The sequence below is a fragment of the Pithys albifrons genome, chromosome 3 (genome assembly GCF_047495875.1).
Source record: "Pithys albifrons albifrons isolate INPA30051 chromosome 3, PitAlb_v1, whole genome shotgun sequence".
Lineage (NCBI taxonomy): Eukaryota > Metazoa > Chordata > Aves > Passeriformes > Thamnophilidae > Pithys > Pithys albifrons.
Window position 1 is genome coordinate 89,441,325 of NC_092460.1, and position 21,323 is coordinate 89,462,647.

The window sequence follows — 21,323 nt, forward strand, 5'->3', positions numbered from 1 at the left end:
AACATTTACAAGACAATGTGTAATAACTTTTATTAGACTACTTGATAGCATTGGAAAATGGATAAATTTACAGGTATCCAGGACTTTCTTCAGGCCAAATAAAAGAAATAAAATCCAAGTTCAGGATAAAGTGGGCAACCTCCATTTCTGACCTGAAAAAGAGCTGCGTGGCTGAAAGCTTGTTCAGCTTCTCAACTACACCAATGGGTCTAATAAAAATTGCCTTCTAAACCAACCTCGTGTATGATTTACCCGAAATGCAAAATTACAAAGCTGCATCTGAAAATTAATTTAGTCTGAATAAATTCATCTCTCCCAGATGTCTTCTCTCTTATTTTACCCACATGCTTAAAGTTACTGTGTGGGGGGAGGCCTGATATTTGTGTTTGGGAGGGATCAGCAGTTTGGGGAGTAAATTCTCCATGTAAAGTGGTCTAGTTGCATGAAGACAGACCACTGACATCTGGTAGATGGGAAAACTTAATTTTCCTCTCAGGATAAATCATTTAACATCAATGGACTGTTTCCTGATAGTTGGCATTTACATTGACACTGACTCACTGAGAAAAGCTGTAGTGTAGATTACTCTGAGGGTTTGATTCTCCTCTCATTTGCACCAGTATAAGACAGAAAAAACTCAACCCATTATCTTCAAACGTACTCCAGTGTAAAAGAGTTTTAAGAGGACATTGGTGCTTCTTTCTTGTGTTGTCCCCTTTTATGAGCTCATTAGTGACTTGAAAATTCTGTTGTGTCCTAGTATTTGCCGTACTCTGGATATCATAGAAAGACTATCTTAAATTGTCTACATATTCTAATTAACTTCCAAGGATGCTGTGAGCTTGCATACATAGTACGAGCATTGTGAGCTACCCATATTGTAAGCCCAGCTATCATAATTACAACTTAGTGTCTCTCACAAACTAAAGGATACCCAGCATGAAGTAAATACTGACTGTATAAAAATGTCACATTATTCCTATAATTTCTGTGGTACAATCACTAGTTTCAAGTGAGACTATAGAAGATTTGGACCTTTGATGAAGACAGGCAAGATAATGTGTGTCAGCTGGTGACCCATGTCACCTTTGCAATAGGACTTTGTCCACAGAATGCTCCTGGACCAGAGGATGCCAAAAGGGAAGGGGAAATAGGTTGGATATTGGAAAAAGTTCTTCACCCAGAGGGTGGTTGGGCACTGGAACAGGCTCTCCAGAGATGTAGTCACAGCACCAAGCCTGGCAAAGTTCAAGAAGTATTTGAACAATGCTCTCGGGCACATGGTGTGACTGTTGGGGATGGCCCTGTGCAGGGCCAGAAGTTGGACTCAATGATCCATGTGGATCCCTTCCACCTCAGCATAATCTGTGATTCTGTGAGATGTCAAAAGGCAGGCACTGGGTGGGGGTTGGCAGTTCCTGAGTACAGGCTGAATTGTCCCCCCCCACTTTGCACAGTCAGACTAACTTCTTGTTTTAATTTAAAATATAGGGCTTGTTGTTCAATACACAAATGACAATGGGATCACCTGGCATTTGCTGCGAGAGCTGGACTTCATGTCATACCTGGAACCCCAGATTATTTCGATAGACTTACCTCGGGAGGCCAAAAGCCCTGCTACTGCTTTCCGCTGGTGGCAGCCTCAACACGGTAAGCAAGGCCATCCTAAAAATTCATTTAACAGCTTTACACAGCCCACATGGCAATGCCACTCAGTATGGACCTGCTCTGCAGAAACCTCAGCTTACCATAAATGCAGTATTTTGAACAGATGGAAGCTGTAAGAGCATATCCAGGCTTTCCTGAGTTGCACCACAGACGTGATTCTCATTTATAGCACCAAGCTGAAGAGTGGGCTTAAGACTAAAATTGTTTGAAAGCTAAGTTTAAACCAAAGATGCTGAGATTACAGAGGGGAGGGGAAAATAGCATTACATAAAAAAAAAAATCCTAAATATTTCCACACTCCAAAACAAGACCCTCTCCTCCTGCCATTTCTCGTGTCCCAGTGCCCAGCCTCAATGCCTTCTGCTGCACATACAAAACCCTCTCTGCCACCTCCCACATCCTCAGCTCCAAGTACTGACCCCGCAGCCACTGTGAGAGCTTCCACCTCACACTGGGGCACATTTACCGCTATTAAAACTGTCCTGATTGTCTTGCTTTTGCACAAGGCAGCAGCTCTCAGATCCCTAAATGAAAAATAAGGCAATATTCAAAAATATTGCAAAGTATATTTTAACAGCAATTCCTTGGGGAGCAAAGCACACAGCTTACATTCAGGTAATTATGGTATGCAGATCCTTAGGTACTATTTATCATTTTGATGGCTGATTTTATTCATACATTTTCTTACAATGTGTATGCTGCACTTAATTCTCCTCACTAGGTAAGAGAGTGGACAAGGGAAGAGGGATGTTACTTAGTTAAGAAAACAGTTTCTTTGGGGAAAAGTGCTCAGCAGCAACTGGTGCACCACAGACCATCATTCTGTGATGATCATTTGCACTGGTGAGTGGTGCAATGTCAGTCCTGCTGCTCCCTACCTTTGTCCTCCTCATGGCCACTTGCTCTGGCAGCACCTGGATGACATCTGTCCCTGCTGAGAGTGATCATTCTTAAGATCACCTGTTGGCAGTCCTGTGGCTCCCAGTAGAATGGAGAATTTATGACTGGAGGTTGAAATATCACCTTTTATACCATCACCTGCAAGTGGCAACCATTTCTCTTTACAGATGTTAGTTCCTCTGTGGACTGTCCTTTGCCATACCTCAGTGCATAGTGGCCCTATCAGCATTGACCCACATTCCTCATAATGACAAGACAAAAGTCCTGGCACATACCTGCAAGCTTACAATTTATTGTAAAGGCTTTCCTTCCTCTCCTGTGAGCACAGTGACCATTCAGTGAGGTGTTTTTTCAGTAGAAAGGTGAATTGAAATGAAGGGCTAAAGAAATAGGCTGGAGATGATATGAAAGTGAAATGCCTGTAGGCCGAAGAGCAAGAGAAGAAAGATTTCCAGGAGGAAGAGCAGGACTTCCATAAATATTATCTATATCCAGAGCGTTCAGCATTTTCCTTTGTGTACTTTTCTCTTTCATACAAAAGCTGCTTTGAGAACTAGACAGAGGGTTTTCCAGTTCAGCTGTGGGGATTGGCAGGAAGAATGAGAATGAGAATCCCCATTCTAGGGGCTCAGGGAGTGTCTCATTCAAACACAGGGAGAGCATATGATGGCAAAGGCACTGAAGCTATAGCAATGTTTATCTGTAACAGGAACATACTCTTGAGTCCAGGCGCATCCTTCAGCAATGTTTTAGTCTTGTTTAACAGTGCTCAGTGGGTGAACACAGCATATGGGCAATAAAAACAACTTCAAGGGAATCCACTAACCTGTCTGTTCTGGTTTTTGTAGGGAAGCATTCAGCTCAGTGGGCTTTGGATGATGTCCTTATAGGGATGAATGACAGCTCGCAGACTGGCTTCCAGGATAAATTTGATGGAACTGTGGATTTACAAGCAAGCTGGTATAGAATACAAGGAGGTCAAGTAGACATTGACTGTCTGTCTATGGATACAGCTCTGATGTTCAGTGAAAACATTGGTATGTGTCATCAAACATTGCTGCATTTTGTATGAGTGTTTTATAAATTCTTTATGGTCAGGTTTTACAAGATGGGAGTCATATATTAATCTGCATATATTCAAGCATATAGTAGTCTGCAGGGAAGAGAAGGCTGAAAAAGTGAAGATAGAGATACATTTCAATGACAGTACTGAAAGTATATGCTAAAGTTATACTTTTTTGTTGTTGTTTTTCTCTCTTTTCTTAGGAAAACCTCGCTATGCTGAGACTTGGGACTTCCACGTATCAGCCTCCACTTTCTTACAGTTTGAGCTGAGCATGGGCTGCAGCAAGCCATACAGCAATTCCCATAGCATTCACCTGCAGTATTCTTTAAACAACGGAAGAGACTGGCACCTGGTGACAGAGGAGTGTGTCCCTCCAACAATCGGCTGTCAGCAGTACACCGAGAGCTCCATCTACACTTCAGAAAGATTCCAAAACTGGAAGAGAATTACCGTCTACCTCCCACCCTCAACCTAGTGAGCACTGCTCTTCTGGCAGTTTAGCATGACAAAGGTTTTGCTGATCTAATTTGAACAAACATCCCTCAGCTTGGGAATATTCTGCATGTCTTTTAAATTTTTAAATGTGTGTTGTCACGCCACCAGAATTTTAAATTTCCCTTTAAAATATTTCTTCAGCTATAACGTGAATTGTAGGCACTTAAGGAAGTAGCAACTTTGATGAGTGAATTCTTAAGTCTTGCCTATAATCTCTGACAGTAAGAACAAGAATGCTAAATCAGCTTTCCTAACATTTATGCAATAAGAAGCAAGAATTACTACCCTGACCCATCCTTTCATATAGTACTTACTGTTTTCTGTCATTCTACATAAGTTGTCATCCAACATTTAGGTGTGTTAGTCATGACATTCAGCAAGTCAAAACACAAGTTACTAGACATGCCACCTTCGCCCTTTTGACCAGGAGGAGAATTCTGCCTGACTCCCTGTGATTTCAGATGGTTATAAATGAATGTGGCAGCTATGCTGGCATCCATCTCTTCAAATAAAACCTCTAGTTTAGAAATAACAGATGATGATGATGATGATATTGCTTACCATTGTTCTGAATAGTTCTGTAATTGTTCAAAGCACCCTACACATTACCTCTGTAAATTTCATCACACAGAAAAAACAGTGGTTAAAATGGACACACAGTAAATGAACTGAGACTGGAGTTTATATCTTGGTTTCTAATTTCATAGTCCACTCCAGAGGACCATACATCATCTTCCAAATTTTTTTTGTTTTCCAAAATACTTTCCTCTTTTGAGGATATCATAGCAGTCAGCAAGGACAGCAGTGTGTCTGGATGTGCATATTTGTACACATTCTTGTATATATAAACATACATAACCATTGGTTTTCTCTTTACACAACACTTAGTATAAATGAACTTCCATCACCTCTTACTTTACTGAAGGAATTTGATTGTTTCAACTTTGCTGGCAACACATGGAGCTGTCAAATGCTAACGAAACTACTCATTTCTGCTCCACCACTTTGCTGATCAGCAAAAGTTGCAGCAATGTTCTTTCTCTGTTGCCATTTTGGGCACCTTCCTTTAGAATAAGCTGGCATTTTGCCTTATAAACTAACCTGAGAAATTGAAACTTCCAGTTTCAGCCAGAATAGGAATCTTGTACAAATAACGAAGCCATGCTTGTTCATATGCCTTTCTTCTCCAGAAGAACTTTATGGAGCAGAAATTTTGACTCCTGAAATATATTTATTCTGTTTTTAATAGCTCTCCCAGAACACGGTTCAGGTGGATTCAGTACAACTATGCTTCTGGTGTTGACTCTTGGGCTATTGATAACGTGGTCCTGGCTACAGGGTGCCCCTGGATGTGCTCAGGTCACGGCATCTGTGATGCAGGTCATTGCATGTGAGTACAAAACTGCTTAACCTGCTTCCTGTAAAGCAGTCTTTTATCTGGGCTGGATGGATAACACCTCTTCCTCCCAATTTGTTGCCAGGTGTGACAGAGGCTTTGGAGGTCCATACTGTGTCCCAGTCCTTCCTCTGCCATCTGTCCTGAAGGATGATTTCAATGGTAACTTGCATCCAGACCTTTGGCCTGAAGTCTACGGTGCTGAGAGGGGAAACCTGAATGGTGACACCATCAAGTCTGGAACAGCTCTCATTTTCAAAGGGGTTAGAGATTACTTACATTGAAAAGAAACAACAAAAACCAGTAGAGTTAAAACAGATAATAAGTCGTTTTCTACATATGTTTATGTCAAATCTCTAGGCCAGAATTTGACATTTTTACTTTTCTTGTCTTTTCCTGCCCTAAATACTCACCATGTTTGTCACAGTTGTCATTTTTAGAAACAAATGGGTTTCATCTGTTTGTTGGGTATCACTTGCATTTGTGATAGAAATTTCTCTTTAAACACCAAAGAAAAAGAATGAAACTCTGCACTGAGATTCTTGAGGCAAAGTGAACTATTTGGAAATACAGTACAAACCACAGTCATCTTGAAATCTCCTAACTGGCTTGTTAGTATTTTGAATGATACAAATTAGTCAGGATTGTAGTCTGTGTTAACAATGTTTATGTAGTTAACCTGTATTCTAATCTTTTCTATTGTTTTGATGTTTTCTGGCTGTTTCAATACTTTTTTGCTAATTACAGATTTGAAGAGCCAGGAAATACCATATTTTCTAGAATTCTCAGTTCTTCAACAAAATGCATAATAGAAAGACTTTTGTTCACATAAGCACACAGAGTTTAGGCTCATACATGAGTCTTCATTTGATATTGTGAATTCAGGTGCCCCTAGAAAAACAAAGTTTAAAAATGTTTCATGTATAAATTAATTCTTTAGAAATATTTGTTTGCAAAACCTTGACTCCAGTTCAATGTCTTTAGATTATTTTAAACCCAAATCACAAGATGTGAATTGTCTAAAATATGGGTTGGTTGTTCCTGCAGATTGTTCCCCTGGGGCAATGGGCCTGAGAAGGAGGGAAGCTCTGAGAAGTTTACCAGATCTCTGCACTCAGGATCCACACAACATTGAGTTAATCTGTAAAGATGGACAGGACTTTAGGGCTCACTATAGGGTTTCTTGTCTGCTGCCTTTCCTTACTGCTCTTAGTCAAGATGTTGCCCCGGAGGAGCATATTTGTAGAAAATAATTTCTGAGGCACAGAAAAGAACTCCTAAAGAGAAGTGTTCCTGCCTGGAAATTAGGGTGCTTGTCTGCTATACAGTTTACACAAAAAATGAGTGTAGTAGCTTGGAATTATTGTTTAAGTCAGTGCTTGCAGATCAGGTCACATCCCAGTGGTTCAGAGCACGAACTGGGGGAGCTGTGCCTGTGTCTGTACCTGATCAGGTAGCTGTGCCTCTGGTGGGACACACACCCATATCTGTTCCTTTCACTACTGTGGCTCACTTTGCCAAGGCTATCACTGTCCGCATTTTCTGCCTGGGAGCATGTGTAGGACCTCTCTTGCTGCCACCAGCAGTCACTAACAGACAACATCCAGGAAATAGTAAGCTGCAAAACACCTCCAGTAGTGGGAACTGAGATTCACACCTCATATTCTGTATTTGCAGGAAGGACTGAGAATGCTTGTTTCAAGAGATCTAGATTGCACTAATACTGTGTACATCCAGTTTTCATTTAAATTTATTGCCAAAGGTAAGATTACTGTTGATTTCCTATCACTTCTCTAGCTTTATTAATTAATACATAGTAGCATGACAGAAAAGAATATGAGTTTAGATTTTCAACTTAAGTGTACATGATCATCAGTTTATGGTAGATTATATGGGAACTTGTTTGAAATTTTGCGTCATCCCTCCCTTGCTACCAACCTCTGTGGCCATCTCTGCCATTCCTAAGAAAAAGTGAAATGTGGTGGGTATCAAAAGAAGCACACCTAGTACAATCTTTGAGCAGAAGAGAAACAAAATAGCTCAAGATTTTTTAGAGACTTTCCACTATGTTGGCGGGAAAAAAAGAATTTATCAGGCTTTTTTAAGTCACAAAATGCCTACAGTAAAGTGCTTAAGGGACTGATAGGTAACTACAGGGTTTTTCATTTTCAAGCTTCAGTCCACTGCGTTAGAAACTCTTACCATTTGACAGCCTAGTAGGTATCTTAGGGATGACTAAAACTCCACAATTCTATATAATTGCATATAAAGAATAGTCAGACTCTGCAAGACAATTTTATGCCTTGTTGTAACAAGAATGGGACAGTTTCTCTAATATAAGAACTTTCAAGCCAGTGATTCTATCTTACCCTGCTCCAAGCCCCTTGTCATCTCTGGCTTTGCAAAATAATTTTGTCCAAGCCAGGAGCGACATGAAGAGAACCACTAACCTGCTTGAGGGTTTGAATCACTCCTATGCAATTTCAGAAGTTTTTCCAGGCATTGCTCATAGAATTGTCACTTCAAGAACAAATTCTGAATGTGCAAAACCTCCTTTCCCTTTGGTGGAAGGAAGATATCCATACCTTCTGTGGGAAGCTCAGTGCTCTGGCGCTGGCCCCTGACTGACTCACCATTTGCCAACAACAGCTTGGAAACAGTTTTGAACCACCTGTTCTTCCTAAATACATGTCTTAGCCAAATCTCTGTACGGAAAAGTAAAAATTAGCTCTTTGTGAATTATGATTATTTCCTTTACTAGGCACTTAATCATATTTATTTGGCTGTTTATTACTATTTCCAGTATTTGATCAAAAAGATAGACTACAATAACAGCCAAAAACATACAATGCCCCAAAAGAATAACATGCCAAATATTTCATGTTTATAAGCAAAATCTTTGTGAAGACTTCTTTTGCAAAACTATGCCTTGCAAGTATTTCTATACATGATCATTGCCAAAATATGAAAAAAATAATGTGAGTAAAAAATATCATTCTGGAAGGTAGGAATAGCCAAAGACTCAAGGCTGGATTTTGAGACTTGATCCACAAGGAGTAAGGATATGAAACTCCAGGAGAAATCATATAACCTGTTAGTCCTAGGCCTGGATCCAGGTGTTAGTCCCAACAAGCTCCCTAAGGTTGAATGCAAATTTCTATAGCTGGGCACATCTCTCAGCTGTAAGCATTGAGAGCAGTGTGTTGTTAATTGCCAGAGATAAGCTGAAATCATCTCCCGAGTGCCAGCATCTCTTCCCTGCTCTGTTCCATGCATGGTGGTTGAAGAGATACTTTGCACTGTAGCAGAGGGGAGCAGGAGTGTGTGCATCAGGCATTTTGGTTTCAGCAAATGCGATTGATTTAAGAACAGAATATGGAAGAAACTTGCATGGTAATGCACACTAAATCAGGAATTAAGAAACTGCCCCTTAGTCCTTTTCTTCTGCTAGTTCCTGATCTCATTGAGTTTTTGGGGACATGCCATCAGTGTGTAACACCATGAAGGGAGCAGAGCGTAAATTTGTCTGCGTGAAAACTCAGCTCAGAGATATCATCACTTGGACAGTGATATTCCTGGTCAGCAAGTTAGGCACAGGCCAAATATATGCTGGGGAATGAGCTTGTGTACAGTAGCCAGCATCAAGTGCGAGTGCTGGGCTCTAATTAACGTGTGTTAATAGCTAGGGCTGTAAAGAGCCTTTTATTTTTTTACTCTTTAAAGCATTAAGTAAAAAAAAAAAAGGAAAAGGAAGAGCTGGCAGTTAAAAAATGCAAATTTTACTGTCAGTTCCTCTGATATTTAGGCCCAGCTTAAAGCACAGAATATTGCTTTGTTGTTGTTGAAACATGTTATTAAAGATCCTGGGTGCTTTCCCTTGATTATATTATTTCTGGGCATGAATATGCTCATAGCAGTGTCTGCAGTCAGAGCCATAGACTTTAAATTTGTGAGGATAAGGATGGTGTCTTTATCTGTGGGTGCTACAGGTGGTGATGACAATGTCTGGTACCTGGGCAAAACAAGCAAATAAATATTGAATTACAGGAAAATGTCTGTAGTAGAAGCAGCTGGTTTGTTCTAATCTAGAAAACTGTAACACTGGGATAGCTTCTAATCTAAGTAATTAAATAGGACCATGTATATAATGAACAGCAATGTAAATTTAGGTCCTAATTCATTAGCGTTTTGCAGACAGACAAGCAAGGGAAAGCACAGGAAGGTGTATGTGTACAATACATATATAACATCTCAAGAGCTTGAGTTGTTGTTAAAGTTGTTGCCAAAGGAACCTACTTGTATTTATACTTGAAGAAGCAGGTTTTAACCTACCGAATTTTCCTGAACATAAACCCATGTCCTCTCTGCTGCAGGCACTCCTGAGAGGTCTCATTCCATCCTGCTGCAATATTCTGTCAACGGCGGCATCACTTGGCACCTGATAGATGAGTTCTACTTCACCCAGACGACAGATGTGCTCTTTATTTACGTCCCTCTACCCCACGCAGCCCAGAACAACGCGACACGGTTCCGGCTCTGGCAACCTTACAACAATGGTGAGCAGAGACACCCATGGGATCCAGCCCACACTTGCACAGCTCAGCATCTGTAGGAGGCTGGCATTTTTGAACTGGCTTTTTTTGTGTTCAAACTCCTTCAATTAAAATTACCACAGGATTATGTTTATGGTTCTTACAAAGCTTTTGTATGCTTTAAAGTGAAAGTGCTGATATCACTTGATTGTGCACAGACGACTATCAGCTTTGGCCCTGGAGGGAGTGGGCAATCAAGCAACACCAATAAAGTTAACTTCACTCAGGTTCCTCTCATTATTTTTAATGGACCTGATTCTCATTTACACTGAGGCCCCACTAGGATGCTCCAATTATACAAAAGTGTCCCAGGTGTACAGGGGAACTGGGCCTACCTTACTCAGAATTAACTAGGCATTAAAAACCCATTTAGAAAGAGTGTGTCGTGAGCAGTTAATCTTTTGATTAAATTGTAAAGGACTAGCAAACCACAAGAGGAACGCAGCTCATTCCTTCTGATTACAGGAGATGTGACAGCTGAAGAAAGCTCTCCTCTGCTCTCAGTTACTCTGAGCACATTTCTTAGCAGGAACTGACACTAAGGGATCATTTAGACATGTGATACAGCAACAATTTATGCAGGCAAATTCCTAGCACATCTCTAACAAAAAAAAAAATTTAAATGTGTTTCTGAAAATCCAGTTCATTCTTTGGATGTGACCTGCCCAAAACAATCATCTAAGTTTTTCTTGCTGACATTATCCTTAAGTAGAAATTTTATTTAAAAGAAGCCTTTTAAATTTCTCTGATCAACTCAAACACTTTAAGATAGATGAAAAAAGGTTGCACAAAAGATTTGTCAATCTAATTGTTCCTCTCCAGTTTGAAAATAGTGATTTTCCAACATGTATGAATACATAAACAATTGCAGAGAAGGTCACTCAGAGTTTCCTTCTCTGCCAGTGAGCTCTTCCCAGGCAAACACAAACTTCTGAGTGCAAGGAAAAAGTTATAGAACAAAATTGCACTTTCAGGCTGCTGGGACTCTATAGCAACTGCTCATTTAAATAATTCTTAATTGAAGAAGACAATGATGGAGTTTCAAAGTAAATGTGATTTAAAAAGATAATTGTTCAACGCAGATTTTTCACTCTTCGGTTTGCTGTGAGTTCTATAAATTTCAGGGAATAAAAGTTACTTCTGTAGGGTCAGGCTGCAGAGTAGTATGAGGACTATTCTCATGAAAACTGAAAATTTTCCCTCTCCCATTTCTATTTTCATAGAAAATCAAATTAGAGAAGCCACTCTTTTAGCACCATCTTCTCCACATAATCCATAAATACTGGCTACTGTTGTGCTCTCTAATAGTAGTAGTATTAGGTCAATATTTCCCTTTTTTATAGGCAAAAAGGAAGAAATCTGGATTATTGATGATCTCATTATTGATGGAAATAACCTAAAGAATCCCATTATCCTGTTGGATACCTTTGACTTCGGACCTAAAGAGGACAACTGGTTTTTCTATCCTGGTGGAAACATTGGTCTTTATTGCCCATATTCATCTAAAAGAGCTCCGTAAGCATCTCTCAGCAGTACATAAGGAAGAAGTGGGTGGCTGTGTAACAACCTGAGTCTAAAGTGCTCCTTTCCTTCTTTCCTCCCAGGGAGGAAGACTCAGCCATGGTATTTGTTTCAAATGAAGTTGGAGAGCACTCCATTACCACGCGGGACCTGAGTGTAAATGAAAATACTATCATCCAATTTGAGGTACTTGTTCTCAGAAAGTTATTTTGCCTTTTGTTTCATGAGTTTTGTTCATCCACGTTCTGCTCTTCGGTTTATTTGCCAGCTTTATGATTGCCAATAAATAGAGAAGCCTGTCCAATTTCCCCTGTAATTGCTCTGACATTACTTTCCGTCATGTAGGTACATCATGATATTTTTAATGTACAAATAAGGAATATTTCTGCCTCAAAGTCTTCTACTTTCTTGGCTAAGTTACTACTTTGTCCATGCCTATATACTTGCACTGATAGCCTTAAAGTAAGTCCATGTCCTGTGAGTTGGAGAGTCAGCACTGACAGGCAGGATGATGAGCGAAATATAATGAAGATCCAAACTGCCACTTCACAGCCTGCTCGGGATAAGAGTGCAGCATCCAGTGGAGAGCTACAACTTCATCTCTGACTGTAGAAAATAATTTTTCCTAATTGTTGGCTTAACTGCACTGTTGTACTGTCCCAGAGAGACAAGGTTCTGCTTTCCTTTTGCTTCTGCCCACATCATAGATACTCTAGATGAAGCTGTTCTTTGGCTATGATGGCCTGAAGTCACCCCATCTTAGGGAGTTAACTAAAGCTCATGAATAAGGAGCGTATTTTTTGTGTTTCTCGTGTAGTCAGTGGAAACAGGTGACAACACGGAGTCTACACTAAACTGTGTTTCTGATTTATCTCAAAACCTAAACTGTGTATTGCCTAGGGTAGCTACTGATGGGATTTAGCCTCAGATGTGTCAATTTAGAGAGGTCATCATATCGTCATTAAGAAATCTGGCATGTTAATTGCCATGCTACATTTGCCAGGCTGCTTTTAACAAAGTTGTAGGTTGTTGAAGCATTAAACAGCAAATTATATGAGTTTATAAAGAATTACTAAAATTATACTAAGGGTTTTCCAAGAAGACTGGTTTTTGCTGTATACTCATGCACACTTCACTTTGTCATGCAACTAATTCATAAATTATTGAATGCAAACCATTTTCTGTTTTAAAATATAGATTACAGCCTGTAGTACAAAAATGTTTGAGGTCACTTTAAGATATTCATAAATCTTCAGAGCATTAATCTCATGAAATCTACATGCTTACTTCCATATGTGGCAAGAACATCGTTTTCAGCTCACGTTTTTGAGAACATTAGTGTAAATGAAGGAGTTATGCATAATGCAGCAGAGCTTCTCTCCGTGTCTCAAGAGTCAAAATCTATATTGGGTCAAGCATCTCTCTAAGCTTCCAGATGAGTAGACAACCCTTCTAGTCAAATGTAGGTTGATGGGACTCATGTGCACTGAAGAGTGATGAAGGAAATTTGATGCAGGATGCACTTTCAACATTCATGTACAGTTCTAAGTATTACTGGGGTTTAGAAATAAATAATTTTCTTTACAGAGCAGCATGTTAAAAAGACACTGAGTTTTTTTGCTACAAAGATACATAAAGAACCCAAAGTGTTTCATAGTTTTAGTAAAAGCTTTGTATTTCATCGGCAATGGAGGTTTATTTATTGCATGGTAAGTATAGTACATCTTATTTAATGTGACAGAGTTATCCTGTAAATGAACTAATTCTTCTTTTATATAATCAGTTGGAAACTATAAGAACATCTTAATACAGTGCAAAAGAAAAGCAGACTAATTTGCATTGGTTGCATGCAGAAAATATGTCTTAAGAGGTCTCAGATTCTGTACAAAACATTTTATTTATTTTTCAGTAGTAGAACTGGTTTTCATGTAAGTTATCTGCCATTTCTACTGTTCTCTACATCAGAAGCCTTTTGAACACACCCTGAGAAGTTTGCCAAACTAAGTTTTGGTGTGACATTAAATCTAAATCCAATCCAGTTATGATGCTCTTTTAGTGGTGTCCTTTGCTGACCATATTGAAGTGGTACAGCACACACCCTGTGGCATAAGCCTTTTCTTATTTTTTGGAGGGGGGAAGCATAACACAAAACAGGACCATAGTGCAGGTGAGCAATTTAACAAAAAGCTGTATGCTTGCACTTTTTGTTTTAGTATTTCTGGGTTTAAAAATGCATATTTTCTTGGTACTATGATTACTTCAGTACCTGCCAGAGGACTGCAAGACCTAATGTGTTTGATCCAGCAATTTTACCATCTCTCCTTTGGGATTTTGTCAGTTAACTTCAGTTTCCTCTTAATAGACATAGTTGGGGATTTCATATCCCATTCATTTTATGATAAGCCAGAGTGTGATAACTCATGGACAGGAGGGCAATGTACAAGAGTTCATGTTCACATGAGTACATGTCCTGAGTGCATCATCCCAGTTGTTGAATGAGTTCCTGGATCAGTATTTTCCTGGGCTAAATAAATGCCCTGCCAAACATGGGAGGCTGACTAAGAAGTGATTAGGAGTCTCACAGCCTGCCCGTGTCATCCTCTGCATTTAATGTCTTGGCCCCCAGATCAACATCGGCTGCACCACTGACAGCTCCTCTGCCGACCCGGTAAGGCTGGAGTTCTCACGAGACCTGGGGGCGACCTGGCACCTGCTGCTCCCCTTGTGCTACAGCAGCAGCAGCCACCTCAGCTCCCTCTGCTCCACCGAGCACCACCCAAGCAGCACTTACTATGCAGGCACTACCCAGGGCTGGAGAAGGGAGGTCATTCACTTCGGCAAACTGCACCTCTGTGGGTAAGTGTCCAGCTCCTATTCCTGCCCAGCTGCTTGATGCTTTTCTTTTTTTTTTCATCCAAAATGTTCTCCTAGCACCAGAGTGGTGTATAAGAACTGTGGCACTAGAGCAGACCAGTATGGCCAATTTTTCCTCTGCTTTTTGCCCTGAATGTTAGCTAGTGTTCAGGTGATTCCCCAAAACATATTGTGCCTAATGCTAACATAGAATAACCACAGGGAATTTCCTGTTTATCCATATATTTATTTGGTGGCATTTTAATGGAGGTGGGCTACATGGTAAAATTAATGCACAACTGACTGTCCTTACAGTGCTTCAAGTGTTCTTGACAGCAGTGTGTTAGGTATTTGAATTCACTGATTATATATTTGCATGAAATTCGAGCTTCATCAGAAAATGCAGTAAAAAATGAGCTACTATAAACTTAATTCTACTTCAGTGTGAGGAAATGGTCTGATCCAAATAGTCACTGTTTTACATAACTGTAAAGTCCTCTGATTCTAAGAAATTAATTGCTGTAGTCACTAGAAACTTTTAAGTTTGTGAAACAAACCAGGTTGGATGATAACACGCAGCATAGAAAAATGATAGGTGCTAGGAGGCATAATAATATGTAATGTTTTCAAGTAAAAACAGTATTGTTTACTTTTTAGGGGAACTGTCTTCTAGCATCAAATCACTTTATGTAAAAGATCACATCATTAATGATTAAACTGTAGCATGTATGAATGAAAATGAGCTGTGAAACTATAAGACTTTTTGAGCCTATACAACTGTGAGACTGAGTACTTATGAAACTATCCATGCAAAGGGTCCTCCACTAAATAAGTGACCCCATATGTGCCTCTGAAAGTATGAAAAGACCTATATAAAAGATGAGAACCAAGTTTGGAAAGCCTGGATGTTTAATAATTTAAGAAAATATTTAAATTTTAAACTTGAATTTTCTGGTTTGTGACAGTTAACATTTCAAGCATGGAATAGGTAACCCTCTCTTCCAGCAGCTCAGTTGTGCTTCTAGTTTTGTGCAGAAGAATTCTTTGACCCTTTACCCAACCATCAGTGCATCCCACAAATGAAAATTTTGTTTAGGCAGACTCCTAATTCATTTAAACCTTCCAGGTATTTTGATTCGCTTCTCTGTTTCTTAGTGTTTCTGTCTTGTTTGCCCATCTTCCCTCCTATTCCTTCCCCAACACACTGAGCCTGTTGCTGTTGCTTCCACAATGCACTGAGCCTGTTGCCAAGCCCAGCAGTGCTGAGTAGCTTCTATGGAGTATTCAGTGCATGAGATTCTTGGGCCAGAGGGCTGAAGGGGCATTTTCTTTGCCAGAATCTACTGGAATAACAAGAAAAAAGCTCCAAACCTGATCCCATTTGTAATTCTGGAAAAAAAAATCCCAGACTTTTCATCTCTAAAGTGTCAAGTGGTTATATTTAAATGAAGATGAAGACATTTTCAATTACTTCCACTACATGTGTAATTTTTGAAATCAATATATATGTTGATGTTCTCAGCAGACAGCTGTAAGTAATAATTGGTATTCGAGTTATGTCCTGAAGGAAAAACCTAGGACATGTTAAGACAGAGAAGAAACCCCAGCTGACTTCAGCAAGGCCAGTGGCTCACTCTCTGCTTCAGACACAGCATGTTGTGCTTCACCCTTGCAAGGAGTGAGCATGAGAGAAGCAGGTGACATGTCTCAGGCACAAAATCCAGGCTGTGGGGCACAGATCTACTCTCAAGAGAAGCTTACAACACCTCCGGCCTCACACTTTGTCCTTCACCTCAGGGTGCACTAAAGTCAATGATTTTTGCTTCCAGCTGGACTATGGTTCTTGGGTATCTTTCTTAAAACTCTTAGTAGTGTCCCCACCCATGTTATCCCTTGTCACCTAAAGACCCTCATAAAAATTCTCTTTTAGCAAATCAGGACAAAAAAAATTGTCAGCTACCTGTGCAATCAGTTCACCTTCTGAATTTAGATGTCTTTAACAAGACACATTAAACATGCAAGGCAATTAAGTGCTTTTCCCTTCTCAGTCTTCTAGTTTTCTTCCTCCCCTTAGAATGTTTTCTCAATTGGGAATAAAATTAGTCTCCTGAGTGTTTTTCCCCATCTCAATTTGTTTTCCCTCCTTCCCCAGTTGGTTCCATTTCATATGCAGCATTAATGCAAGTAGCACTTAGGAGGCAAATTAAAAATGACAGGACAGCACCCAAAGGAGAAATAGCTTAAATTAACAACTTGCTATATCAGTCTGGTTTAAGATTAAGCTGCTGGAAAACAAGTTGAATACCTGGTGACATGACAGATCATGTTTTCTTTCAGTGTAATTGAGGCTGAGATCTACCACTCCGCCTCCACAGGTGGTCTCCCTGGGGCAGGATGAAAGTATGAAGTAGGATTTCACTCTCTAGGAGAGGGTGAAATTGTCCCAGTCTGACCCAGACTCTGTACACCAGCACAGAAGGAAATCCATCAGACCACAGCCATTCATCCTCCCCATGAACGACGGAGAGAAGAGGGTGTAGATTTGAAAACTTGAAAATCAAGTCTGTCATTCAGTTTTGGTATTAGAAGTAATGAATAATATTATTTTTATTTCTGTCAGGACTTGGGTTGAACGTCAACATAAAGATGCATGAGGTACTGAAGGAATTAGATCTAGCAGTCAGTTTGTAGAATTAACCTATTTATCAAGCCAGTTGCAACAGAAAGAATAATATATATGCATAGTATGGTATATCTATGGAATACAAAAAAGATGGAGCTATTATTTAAAATAAGTATACTTTATGCTGTTTTCAGGCTGGCAAGGTTCAGGTGGTACCAAGGGTTTTACCCTGCTGGATCCCAGCCTGTGACTTGGGCCATTGACAACGTGTACATTGGCCCACAGTGCGAGGAGATGTGCAACGGGCATGGCAGCTGCATCAACGGCACCAAGTGCATCTGCGACCCCGGGTACTCTGGGCCAACCTGCAAGATAAGCACCAAGAACTCTGACTTCCTTAAGGATGATTTTGAAGGTATCTCTTTTGGGGCAGGGTCTGAATTCTGCCTGTCCATCTCAGTGGAACACGGTGTTCAAGGGACGAAACAGCAAAGCCTTGCTCGGCCCTGCATGCTTCTGAGTGTAGTGTATGCTGTGGGGGTATTCCCACAAACCAAGTAGTTTACATATCATTCACTAGCACTCTTTGTGAATGTTTGATGTGTTGTTAGAGCTGGAATTCAAAATCTTACTTGAAAGAGAATTTCCTGAAACTCTACAGGTAGAAAATAATTTTAAAAGAAAATTATGTTTTGATGGTAGTTTGACTTTAGCACAGACAGGGCGCGTGCAAGTGAGGCAAAAACGGGAGGGCCATAAAGCTGTGCCATTTTTCACTACAAGGGAAGTCTAACAGGCCTCACCATAACAAACATGGTTTCAGAGCAGACCATGTTTCTCAGCTGTAGGGGCCACGGCTCAGCAGGCACAGCAGACCCCAAGAGAGGGGTGACAGCAGGGAATCCAAAGCCTCATGCGTGCCTGGGCACACTCAGCATCCACGCACACAGCTCTGAAAGCCCCTGGAGGCTTCCCCTGCCAGCAAGCACAGCAAGAAGAGCACATTTTGAATAAAGCAGCACTGTGGACCAAACTCATCCCTTTACAGGAGCTGCTACTCATTTTAAATTTTGCCAGCCCTTGCTTGCATGCTACCACATGGTACCCAAAGTTTCTTTATAGACCTGAGCACTTTGTTGTTTTCTTAAGAAAAATAAAGAAAAGTAGAAAAATCTCATTAATAACTGTAAACTAAGATCCCAGATTACATACTTCTTGGTTTATTTTGTTTATTTTGTTTTGATTTGTGTCAGCTTTCTAGAATACATGACATCAGAAATACTGAATGTTTCTTCAGTTGGCATGTGATTTTTAATTCATCTCTCTTCCTACTCTTGCAATAGGGACACTTCAGAGTAAATCATAAACATGTATTCACTGTGTATTCAGGTCAGCTGGAGTCAGACAGATTCCTCCTTGTGAGTGGTGGAAAGCCATCGCGGAAATGCGGCATCATGTCTGGAGGAAACAACCTTTTCTTTAATGAAGAAGGGTTACGTATGCTGATGACTCGAGACCTAGATTTGTCACAAGCCAGGTAACACAATGTCAGAAGTTCTTTTAGGATTTCATTAAGGAAATAACATACTGAAGAATGATACATATGTGATATTCATGTGGTAAAGACAAGCTGACATATTCCGTGGTCCTTATGCTACCAAATATTCCATTTTAACCATTGTTATCATTTTAGATTAAATTTAACTTGAACTTGAACTGGGTTAACCATTTAAATGTTACTTTTTTTCCTTGAATAAGAACTCCAGGATCTGATGCCACACCATCAGTTTATGCAAGTTTTTCTTTCCTAAATCCATAACGAGAAATTGATTGCACATCTTGCAGTCTGGTGTATTACAAGCCATTGCTGAAACAGGAGTGTCCACTGGAAGTATAACTCTTATATTTGTCATCTCATAACAACTCATAATTTCTAAAGCTGGATTTCTTTTTATTGTGCACATTTTTTTCCAATAATTGAAAAATTTCCATCAAGCTGTCACCAGCAATCAAACCCCAAATGTTTTAGTGCATTTACAGATTATTTTGCATCATTACAGCCTGCAGAGGAGATATTTGATGAGTGAGATATGCTAAGCAAGGCACATTTAAACTGGCATAAATTAAACTCCATCCTAATTGTGAGCATGCTGACAAGCAGGCATTGTTTTCTAATTTATTCATTATCTTAGCTTGTATCCATATGTTATTACTTTGGAGGGACTGCATTTTCTCCAAGACTTTTTTCCACTCATCTCTTGTAAACCCCCTACTCCTCTCTAACGTTCAGTGGGAAACACTTTAACAGGCTTTTTATCTACTTTTTGCTTCTCAGCATTGGTACTGAAGCTTCAAATAATGGTTTAATTGTAAAGCATCATGGTCAAAAAAGATGCCTGATATCTAACCAGAGTATTTTTTAGATCAGCACTTCAATGATGTGTAATATTAAGGATCCCTGTAACTTGTAAGAGTCCCCATAGCAAACTTCTTTCAGAACTTGGTAAATACAAACCTCAATTCTCTGCAGTAATTTGATTTCCTAGACCATTCTGAAATTAAAAGATTGTTTAACAAAAGATACAAAAGGTCTTGTAAGTTGCTCCATTACACTAACTGATGTTTTCCTTGTTGCTCATGTTCAAAGAACTGTCATTTATCTTTTCCCCATGATGGTCTGGAGCTGGATTTGCACATATTGACCTCAAGGTGTTACATGGAGATAAATTACTTCTGTCTTAGAAAAACAAAGCAGTACATTCAATTTCTTGTTTATGCTTATAAAAAATAGCAGTTATCAACCAATAACTGTATGTTCTCTTCTGAACAGCAAGGCAGACTGCAATGGTGTTGCTGGGAGCTGCTCTTTAGCAACCTAAAGTAATTGCAGTGGGATTTTCTTAATTTCCAGACTCACTCTATCTGCCACCTGCAAAGCACAACAGATCTGGCTGTGACACAGATGTACAAGTTCTGCACAGGTCTTGGGGAGAGGTTTCAGCTTATGACAGGAATGATGAGAACAACTGTTTTTAAGGGTGCTAGACTGAGTATTCACGTTAAACCTTGCCCTTTCCTTACCAGGAGATCCCCTGGAGTACACAGGCAAGCAGGCGTGTCTGTCAGTGCTGCAAACCATGCCCAGCACTTGGGGATTGAAATCAAGTGGACTGTGCAATCCACTGTACACTGCTGGGAACAGTGTATCATCATCACGGGGGTACCAGTAGCTGAAATTGCACAGCATGGAATATGAACAGGGACAGACTAGTTTAGGTGTCACAACTAATCAAATCCCTTTCAGTTCTGACTTACTAGAAGAAAATCCACAACTTTTAGTGCTACTAGATTTACAAAAAACCCCTTTACTTTTCCATTTCAGAATAGGTAGACCCTTTGCAAAATACCTGTGGGATATTTGAAATTAGTTTTTTATCTGCTAGACATTTTTACCTATATTTGAGTGGGTTATTACCACATTAGTAAAAATTGCGATCAAAGAATAGCAACGCACAGAAAGTAGATGCAACAGAGACAAGGTCACCTGGGTTTATTTCCTTTGAATTACATGGTGAATGTTGGAGTAAATCTGAGGAGGCAGAAAGACTTGCCAGCAGTGAAGCAAATCCATTACAGTTGATATGTTGATCTATGAGGGTACCCAGTGCTCCTTTACAGCACAAGCAATATGTTATGTCTGGAACATGGAGTGGGATATAATCTATAGTGAAAGCAGTTATATATAGTAGCAAGAGAAACTGTGAGTCGCAGCAAGGTCTAGAATTAATTGACTTGTAGGTCTGGTGTTTTATTGAAGCTTTGTCTGCCCAGCACCTCTGCAGCCTCCACTCCCAGCAGATCTACCTGCAGATCAAACCAGAACAAGATTTTTGATATAAAACTTCTTTTGCACCATTTCATTTAACAGTGAGCCAGGCAGCACTAATGCAATAGTAATTAGAACAGATACAAAACTCTTAAGCTGTGCAAAAGCTGTGCAAACATGAATTAATAGTTGTAATATCCCTGCCAGTCCAATAAGTAAATATCATTACAGCAGCAGTTCCCTCCACTCCAAGTGCACAGTAGAGCTATTTATGAGCATCAGCTGACGGGAAGAATTTCACAGTTTGATACAAGTCTATTGTGCTGCTTTGGAGAAGCCAATTAACTGGGGGATGAAAGCACTGGTGTCCCTGGGTGGCTTGG

At 39.9% G+C, this 21,323-nt stretch overlaps 1 protein-coding gene across 2 annotated transcripts in view; it reads left to right on the forward strand.

Annotated features, from left to right (window-relative positions):
* Nucleotides 1-21,323, forward strand: part of RELN (reelin) — a 281,484-nt gene that overhangs the window by 225,097 nt on the left and 35,064 nt on the right. For both annotated transcript variants that reach the window (XM_071552669.1, XM_071552670.1), the window contains exons 32-43: nucleotides 1,492-1,650; nucleotides 3,417-3,605; nucleotides 3,835-4,108; nucleotides 5,379-5,519; nucleotides 5,611-5,788; nucleotides 7,203-7,287; nucleotides 9,899-10,081; nucleotides 11,461-11,632; nucleotides 11,722-11,824; nucleotides 14,265-14,494; nucleotides 17,309-17,529; nucleotides 18,504-18,651. In XM_071552669.1, coding sequence (XP_071408770.1) covers nucleotides 1,492-1,650; nucleotides 3,417-3,605; nucleotides 3,835-4,108; nucleotides 5,379-5,519; nucleotides 5,611-5,788; nucleotides 7,203-7,287; nucleotides 9,899-10,081; nucleotides 11,461-11,632; nucleotides 11,722-11,824; nucleotides 14,265-14,494; nucleotides 17,309-17,529; nucleotides 18,504-18,651 — 2,083 coding nt within the window. The remainder of the gene's footprint in view (nucleotides 1-1,491; nucleotides 1,651-3,416; nucleotides 3,606-3,834; nucleotides 4,109-5,378; nucleotides 5,520-5,610; nucleotides 5,789-7,202; nucleotides 7,288-9,898; nucleotides 10,082-11,460; nucleotides 11,633-11,721; nucleotides 11,825-14,264; nucleotides 14,495-17,308; nucleotides 17,530-18,503; nucleotides 18,652-21,323) is intronic.